The sequence below is a fragment of the Rhamphochromis longiceps genome, linkage group LG19 (genome assembly GCF_057381845.1).
Source record: "Rhamphochromis longiceps isolate RC_006_pf linkage group LG19, R_longiceps_female_GT1.1, whole genome shotgun sequence".
Taxonomy (NCBI): domain Eukaryota; kingdom Metazoa; phylum Chordata; class Actinopteri; order Cichliformes; family Cichlidae; genus Rhamphochromis; species Rhamphochromis longiceps.
In genome coordinates, this window is record NC_140575.1 from 24,293,836 (window position 1) to 24,302,657 (window position 8,822).

At 40.5% G+C, this 8,822-nt stretch overlaps 1 protein-coding gene across 1 annotated transcript; it reads right to left on the reverse strand.

The window, feature by feature from the left end:
* Positions 1-301: 301 nt before the first annotated feature.
* On the reverse strand, positions 302-4,019 carry LOC146646817 (ankyrin repeat domain-containing protein 34C). The gene is made up of 4 exons (XM_085390734.1): positions 3,807-4,019; positions 3,156-3,338; positions 2,665-2,881; positions 302-1,155 (listed from the first exon to the last, which is right to left on the reverse strand). The coding sequence occupies exons 1-4, from the start codon at positions 4,017-4,019 to the stop codon at positions 302-304; spliced, it is 1,467 nt and encodes a 488-aa protein (XP_085246860.1).
* Positions 4,020-8,822: the final 4,803 nt, after the last annotated feature.

Here is an 8,822-nt window from a genome sequence, read left to right on the forward strand (position 1 = left end):
GCTCTCTAACAATAGAATTATTTACATAAAGTTCAATTGTGTTTTTACTTTTGTTTGAATGACGGCCAAGTAATTTATTTAAGTGTTGCCAGATAATTTTACCATTACCTTTGGCTCTTTCAATTATATTTATAGCATTTTTTGCTTTGGCCTGTCTCAAACTTCTTGTTTGAGACAGTTCCTTCTCCAAACTTTTCTCTTCCCATGATTATACAGTAGAGGCTAAAACTAGTCCAAGTACTGGTGAACCTAACTTGTAAAAATGACGCTGGGACCATTATCCTTCAAATATAATATGGTCTCACATGTCTAAATAGTTCATCCGTGTTCCTCCTTTTAGCTGTTCAAGCTGCACCGAGTGACGACGCAGTGACCTCCTGTTTCTCTCGTTGTAGCAGGAGGCAGAAGGAGGAACCAGTGAGGTGACGGAGGAAGCTGAGGGCAGTGGAGGGAGTAGAGCTGGCCTCACTGATGCTCTAGAGGGAGGAGAGGAGCTGGGTGGGTGAGGCAGAAACACCATGGTTCTGCTTTTGGCTGGTGAAACCTGGGTTGGAACCTGGAGGTGAGATGTGGATTGGCTTCCCAAAGGAGGGAGGTCAAGTAGAGGAGGGTCGACTGTGACAGAGGGGAGGGTATTCCTGCGGAGCTGGGAGTGAGGGGGCAGGCCGGTGGGGAGCTTTTTGTCTGAGAGTGACCCTGCAGGAGTGACACATCGTTTGAGGACCACGCTGCCGGGCGTTGCATGAGTCGAGCTCATCTCAGTGAGCGAGACGACAAAATGAGAAGTCTTCAAAGAGAAATCCTCATGGCTGCGGCTGTAATTCTCTCCTCCATATCCGTTATCTCTCCTTTGAACCTTGCCTCTTCTCCTCTCTTCCACTCTGGACTGATCAAAATGGGACTCCTTTTCTTCTTCCTCCTTTTCCTCACCCTTACTCCTTCCTCTCTCCCCTCTCAAATCCTCTCTGTCTCTCTCCTCCTGTGGGCTCCTCTCCCTCCTGCCCTCCTCATAAGCTCTGTTCAGACAGGCCAGGTTGTGAATCGCTAGCCAGGGTTCAGATGATATTCTCTGTCTGAGAGGGGGAGAGCTGCACCGGCTCAGTGGTTCACAGGAGGGACGTCTGCTGCTAATGCTGCTGCTACTTCCTCGTTGGCCTGGAGGAAGAAAAGAAGTCAGTTTTAGGGGTTAAAATCATAGATGTAGAAGCTGTTGAGAAGAGGCATCCTTTCTCTGTTGCTGTAATGTTTCTTCATATTTGTCATAAAGCTGGCTCCCTGTTGGATACATACAAGGCTTTTAATCTACCAATATAGTGTCTTAAAAAAGGTGAACATCTATGATAAAAGTCACTGATATTGTCTTGTTTAGAAGATATAAGCTGCAGCAGTCGTCACATTGTGATATCTCTGTCCCTGTGATTTACATCTGCCCACTTTGAACACCTCTCACAGTGCCACGCAGGAAGCCATGGCAATCCATCCTATTTCAGTCCAGAATAAAGCGAGGCAAAGCTACACATTCATATAAATATGTTGTGCATAGCGTGTGCTATAAATTCTAAAAATATTCAGCCAGGTTTTCCCCAGTTCATCACTTACCCTCACATGACACATCTTTCCCATAACAACCATCTGTCTTTATTCACTCTGCTTCTATGGTACAAATCGAGTTCATAGACGGGACCTGTAGCTTCCTTCATTACAAGCTTCACTCACCCTGGCAACACATGTTCATTTTCTCTCCTCGGGAATGAGCGTGCAGCTAATGATTTCAACCACAAGGCATTTATTCTCATCTGTCTAGACTTGTTTTTGTTCAGTGCTGATCTGCTATTATCCAGGAGAGGCAAGTGTCTGCATATAGAGATTGCAGTATTGATCTGTTTTAAGGCGGTATAGCCAGACAACTCTGATAATATTATTCAGAGCCGGTTAGGGAATCCGTTATGCTGTGGGGGGAGTGTTTTGTTGACATGGATCGGGTCCGCTAATCCTTTAAAGAGAAGCGTCTCTGAAAATCAGAACTCGTCCTGTGATGAAATGTTTCTGTTCAGATGGAAAATGCCGTGAGGGCTGCAGTAGCAGTTCTGACTGGTTTGGTGTGGTCAGAAGTGCAGCTTTGTTGAAACTTTAACTAAAACCAACAGTCGTGTCAGTGTCTTTAAATACAGTTGTGGTCAGAAGTTTACATGGAGTCATCACGGGCATGGCTGTCAAGATCATTTTCGGCTTTTAATGATTTCCTTTGAATTCTGCTTTTTCCAGGGTGGAATGATTATACAGCAGACATCTTTATTGACTTTAAAAAACAAGAATTGGATGCACAAGTTTTTTTTCAAGTATACAAGGAACTCACTGAAGATCTAAGAAATAGAACTGAAGATTCAAACAAACTGGTAATGTCTCTCTGAGCCATTTCTAAACAACTGCATATTCCAATATCATCAGTTCAAACGGTTGTATGTAAGTACAAGTTATTCAGATATGTCTTAATAACTTGGGGATTAGAGAAATTCCAAAATAAATTCAAATGTATGCACCCAGTTCTTTTTATTTAAGACATTGAAGGTGTACAGCCATTTCAGTGTACAGCCTGCTGGTGTGGGATACACCATAATTCAATTAAACCAAGGCATTTTCCTGTAAACAAAGCTCATTACTCACTTGTTGCTCTGAAGTTGAAGATGTTTTCGCCCTCGGGTGAGTTTGGCGAGCCTGTCTTCAGGACTATGTCAGATGGGGACATGCAGGACACCGGTGAGGTGTTTGGGGATGGGAGAACATTCAGATAGCGTCTGGTCACAGGGCCTCCATGCACACCCACCTCCGTGGCAATGATGATGATGTCACGACCTCTGACCTGACATGCATCCATCAATACCTGAAGTACAAGAATGCTGGTAAAGTAACTTTACAGGTCTTGTGGAGGTGTTGAAATCTCCTTCTTTTGGAGTTCTATTACATCCTGGTAGTTTTAATGATAATCATTTAAAATGAACTAAATTATATCAATTAATTGAAATGAACTCCATCTTAGGATGGTATAGGGTTAAAACCCTAACTTATAAACAATGCAAAACCTCATAATATCCTCTTCCATCCTTTAAATGTATTGATTCACACTTCATTTCATTTTTTCTTTGCTCCTTACTAACCTTCAGAGTAGGCTGATGCTGCGCGTTGATGGCGTAGACCAAAGCTGAGGCTCCAGAGTAATCCTCCATGCTTGGGTCGGCTCCTGCAGCAAGGAGTGTGGCTGCGACCTGAGCTCCCGCACGCTCCATACAGGCGTACATCAGCGCAGTACGCCCCGCCCGGTCTTGTGCATTAGGATCTGCCTGATCAGTGCAAAAGATCCAATTGAGTGATTAATTCAGTGATAAATGGTTATCCCAGAAGGGACATGGTCCGGTGTTAGGAGTCACTCGGAAAGCTCAAGTGTATATTTTATAGAAACCAAATTTAGCAGAACTCTGTGCAATTTGGCTAATGCTCTCTTAATTAGAACTGATCTGGAACTGTTGCTTTTGTGTTGTGGCTCTCAACTGTGACTCACAGTGTGTTATATTCTGTTCTCCGGTGCCAGCATGTTCAGGAACACCCTTTTAGTTGGATGGGGTACACAAGCAGAGCTGGATAGATCACAAGCCTGTTTACTATGCATTAAAAGTTCTCCTCTCTTAGAGCAAGTACAGTTTTTTATGCATTAAAAATACACCTAAGTCAATAAACTGCTGAACTTGTATGCACATGTTTACATTCAAGTGTCTGTATTTAATGGTGACTATTTGTCACTGAGGACTGACCTTGTTCTGGAGGAGGTATGTGAGGAGCTTAATTGTCTCAGACCCAGCAGGCTCCCCTCTCAGGGCCTTGCAGGCAGCCAGCAGAGCTGTCTCTCCTTTAGGGTTGCGCCCATTTACCTCTGCTCCACCGTCTACCAGCAGACGGACCAGACGGAGCTTCCCAGAGGATGCTGCACTGATGAGCGGGCTACAGTCTGACAGAGGGTCCAACATCGCCGCTGTAGGGCATTCAGTCATTTATCATTCTGATACTTATAACATCATATCATATATATAGATGCAGAAATGCCTCAATCCTGTAATCAGAGCACTAATTGGATTACTATGACATGCACATGCACTATATTGCCAAAAGTATTCACTCATACATCCAAATAATTGAATTCAGGTGTTCCAATAACTTCCATGGCCACAGGTGTTTAAAATTAAGTCCTCAACTTTCTGCAGAGTCAATCTCTACAGACCTGCAAACTTCATATGTTCACCTGATTAGTTCAAGAAGCATGCATAGAGAATGTTTTTCTAGTGATGACCCCTTCCTGTTCCCACATGTCTGTGCACCAGTGCACTAACCAGGTAACATAAAGACACGGATGAGCGAGTTTGGTGTGGAAGAACTAGACTGGCCTGCACAGAGTCCTGACTTCAACCAGACAGAACACATTTGAGATAAATTAGAGCAGAGCCAGGCCTTCTCATCCAACATCAGTGTCTGACCTCACAAATATGCTTCTGCAAGAATTATCACAAATTCCCATAAACACTCCTAAACCTTGTGGAAAGCCTACCCAGAAGAGTTGAAGCTACTTTAGCTACAAAGTGGGCCGACATCATATTAAATCCTTGGATAAGGATGGGCTGTCATATGTACATGAAGGCAGATGAGTGAATGCTTTTGGCTATTTAGTGTCTGTGTCAGCAGTCGTCCTCTCATGCACCTGTCGCTCATTCAGATGTGCAGAAATTCTACATCAGAGGTGTGCAAGCAACAGAGATACTTATAAAAAGTAAATTTAAAGAAGACTGGGGAAAGATTTTCGATTTTCTTCCTTATGTCATTTTAAAATTTTCTTCTAATATCAGTGAAATTTTTAATGGATGAGCAGAGTATCTACAAAGTACCTACATTCAACATCATTCTTACCTTAATTTTTCTGTTCAGTCTGTCTTCTTCAACAAAACACAAAGACAGCAGTCATCTTCAAGTTATCTAGATACGATGCAAAAAAAAACCCCTACTACCCTGCTCCGAATTTTATCCTGATTCTTTACTAGCTTGGTTTTCTGCATGAAGCGTCCTCGTGTCGCTGGCCTGCAGCAATCAGCCGAACATGAAGTGATAGGATACTAACTTTCATGTACTCCCTCGGTCTCTGTCTCCCTCCGTCCTGATCTGTCCTCTCCTTACCTTCTGGGTCAAAGGGAGGTTCAGCCCACGGCTACTGTTCAAAGTCATAAATGGTTTTAAGCCCAAAATGTCACCTGTTGCAAACACTACACTTCAAAAGAGCCAGAGGGCCTTTGATATGAGTCAGCTTTGAACAGTTCTCATCTGCTTTGAGACCATCTGTGTTCAAACACTGGCAGGGAGACATAGATGAGAAACCGAACTAAGGCTAAGCAGGCTCACACATTAAACTCATGGCAGCTCATTTGTATCAGAACATTTTTGACGCACTTCTGTTGTTTGTATTTTAATCTTTTGTTCTTTCAGAGCACTAAGTGGCTGTTAATATACAGTCATGGTAAAAAGAAGTACACCTATACAGTTCTTATCAGGATAAATTGGGTAAATATGACCTCAAAAGAACAACACATTAGGATATAATGTGACATTATTCAGACCTACTACAATGACCATTAAGTAGGTCATTGACCTACTTGAACAATTAAGTGAATCATCCTGGTGGAGGACCGTTTTTCAAACCTAAGCCGTGCTGCCATGTTCTTTTTTACAGAAAAGAGGCTTTCGCTTCTTCTAAACAAATCATACCTTTTCAGTCTTTTTTCTAACTGTGCTGTCGTGAACTTCAATATTTAAGATGCTAACTGAGGCCTGTAGAGTCTGAGATGTAGTTCTTTGTATTTTTGCAGTTTCTTTGAGTATTACACAATCTGTCCTCAAGGTCAATTCGGTCAGGTCGGGACATTCCCTCTCAGGGTGATACAGTTATCTTGAATATTTTGTGAATAATCTTTCAAATTGAAAACTTTGTAACCTTTCCCAGACTGACAGGCAGCAACAACTGCTTCTTCAAAGCAATGACTTCTGCTTTTTTTTATAGAGACGCTCACAACCTACCCTCTTAATTCCTGTAGAAGCAGTAAAGTTGTACTATATTTTTATATTTTACATGTAAAATAAAATGTAATTTGTTGTTCATACGAGATTGTATTTAGCTAATTTTAAGATATGTTGATATATAAAACCTCAAATATGAAGGAGAGTGTATGAAAATGCAGATGAGTGTAATACTGCTTCCAATACTGAACTTTTGATTGAAATACAAATGAATTCAGTTAATCAAACTGTGTCAAATAAAACTGGTGAGAGCTAAGACTATAAATCAGAAAGAATCTGGATATAATAGAGGTGCTCACACTTACTGATGATTGGATAATCGAGTGCATTTGATTAGCAGCACCTGGCTGGTGTTTACATTTAGTTTTTGTATACTGCTCCTGCAAAGTGGCTGAATTTTTGTTAAATATATAATTACTTGTTGTGTTATGTAGTTGATCCGACCTGCCGAAGGTAAAATTGTATTTTTATGTCCCGACACATAAAATGTTATGAATGAAAGTGTGTGTACTTTCATTTTTGTGTACATACTTTTGATTTGAATGAGAGAAAGAAGGAGGAAGAGACAGTAGATAAACATTTCAGAAAATTGCACACCGGTTGTGTACTTGGGCCAAACCACAATTAGGTCAAGCAAACAGATTTAGCCCGGAGCAAAAGCAGCATGTATAACATGTTTATAAGGCAGTGTGAAACAAGCAGCACTGTGTCTTATGGTATTTACATTATTTTTAGTATTGAGGGCTAAAAGCTTTACTACACAGTAGAGCCTCAAAAAGCAGCAATCATCTCCCTTTTTGAAAAGGTTATCTCAGCATGCAAAATCCTTAAAGATCTTGTCTTCTATCTACAGAGATGTAATAGAGCAACAGGCTGGTTTTGAACTGTATGCAAACGTATTATCTGTCAAAGTTTTTTGGGGTGCTATCTATAGTAAATGTCAGCTGGCTCACTTTCCCAAAGGTGCATATGTTAAATGAAAACTTCATCTGTGTGTGTGACAAGCTGTGTGCAAAACAATGTGAAATATCAGCTTGAGCATTTAATATCCATTTAGATACATATATATGGATTGCAGTCCAAAATGCAGTGTTATTGAGTCATTGCATCGCCTGACACACCCCATTCCTCCTGCTGGGAATGACTTCAACACTCACTCATGCTGCAGCATTCTGAAGAGGCACATTTTGAATGAGTACCTAGTAACATCATTTTGTCATGGTTACACCAATGTGAAATGACAACCACCTCCTAAATAAGCCCTTCAAGGGAAATTCCAGTGATACATGTCCACCACATCTAACTAAAATAGGCAAAATTAAATCATTAAGATTGTAATTATTAACACCTAAAAATACAACATTATCTTGTTAAAATTTGCTGGGAAGCATTTGGTTTCTGGAATTGTTTCACTGGGTCTCTCACAGCTGGAAAAAGACAAACACAGAAGACTAAATTATCTCTATATGTGTGACTCAGCAGCGACAAAATCCACCAAGAAAAGCTGAGAATGTAGATTCCCTCAGAGCCACTCTGCATTATATTTCAGCACGTGTTGAACTGTCACATGGTGCCACATTTATATCTTGATGTTACTAGTCAAAAAATTTAAATGCATCACTTAGAGTTGTAATTGTGAGCATTGTAGCGGTGATTCAGCCCAAAGAAATTGCACAAATTCTGTTTTGCAACAGGCGGCTAGAGACACGTGTCTAAAGATATAATGTAAAATTGGTTCTTTGCTAAGATGTCTGTTACGTGTCGTCACAACAGCAGTCCGTCCCTTGAGTTAGGTGCCTTTTTTTATACTTGAATGATTCGAAGGTCAGTGTTAAGCAGCTTAACAAACAAGAACAAACATAAACATTCATCAGAAAATGATCAGGTGCAAGGAATGGACTGAAAATCAGTGAAAAAGCAGCCAATGTCTGATGAAAACATTTAAAAGACCTACAGAGAGCCTGATGAAATATTGCTCAAGCCAATTTTTTTTTTTAAATTACAAGAAAGTCTGGCTCCTTGGACGCAGACTATTAAGAAATGAGAGATGTCTCAACACTTGTACTGCTGTCGCCACTAACCTGAGTATACATCACAGATCTCTTAGTCTGTCTGATTCCACAGGTGGATGTAGATTTAAGATTAACTTTTACATGCACAACACAGGCAAAGCACACGTTTTGTTAATGGTCGCCATAAACACATGATATTTTTAATGTTGTCATATATTAGGAATATCATGTAATGGCTTGTGACCATTTTGCATCCCATTTTTGTTTAATCTAAGCTGAGAGTTGTGGTTAGATTTGTTTTAATATACTGGAACTTTAATGTGTAGTCCGCTTTTACAACAGAGTAGTTGTCAGTTAGTCAAATTGTACTCAAATTGTAATGTAGTTTAAAAGAAAAGGTGGTTAGAGAAAACCTACTTCCTCTCTATAGCTGTGCACAAACGTGCTAACCAGACATCCTAACTTCCTCATTTCTAAACACATTGTTTATTCTATATGGATAGCAATCATTGCTTAAAATATTAGGTTTGTCTTGCTCACACCCTTTTATTCTTGACATGTAAAAAAGTACCCAAAAAATCAGCGTAAATTAATAATACTTGTATCAGTATTTCGCTCAGATAAATCTCCATCCAGCCGTTTATAAATCGCTGAAACAAAATCACCTGTGTCCTCGCACTCACTGTGCAAAGTACCCTCATC

What these genes read in the sequence shown, in the direction of transcription:
- LOC146646817 (XM_085390734.1), bottom strand. Translation starts at nt 4,019, where the DNA reads ATGTTGGACCCTCTGTCAGACTGTAGCCCGCTCATCAGTGCAGCATCC. An exon ending in AGCATCAGCCTACTCTGAAG is followed by an intron (nt 2,882 to 3,155) that starts GTTAGTAAGGAG and finishes CTTGTACTTCAG; the next exon opens with GTATTGATGGATGCATGTCA. An exon ending in CTTCAACTTCAGAGCAACAA is followed by an intron (nt 1,156 to 2,664) that starts GTGAGTAATGAG and finishes TTCTTCCTCCAG; the next exon opens with GCCAACGAGGAAGTAGCAGC.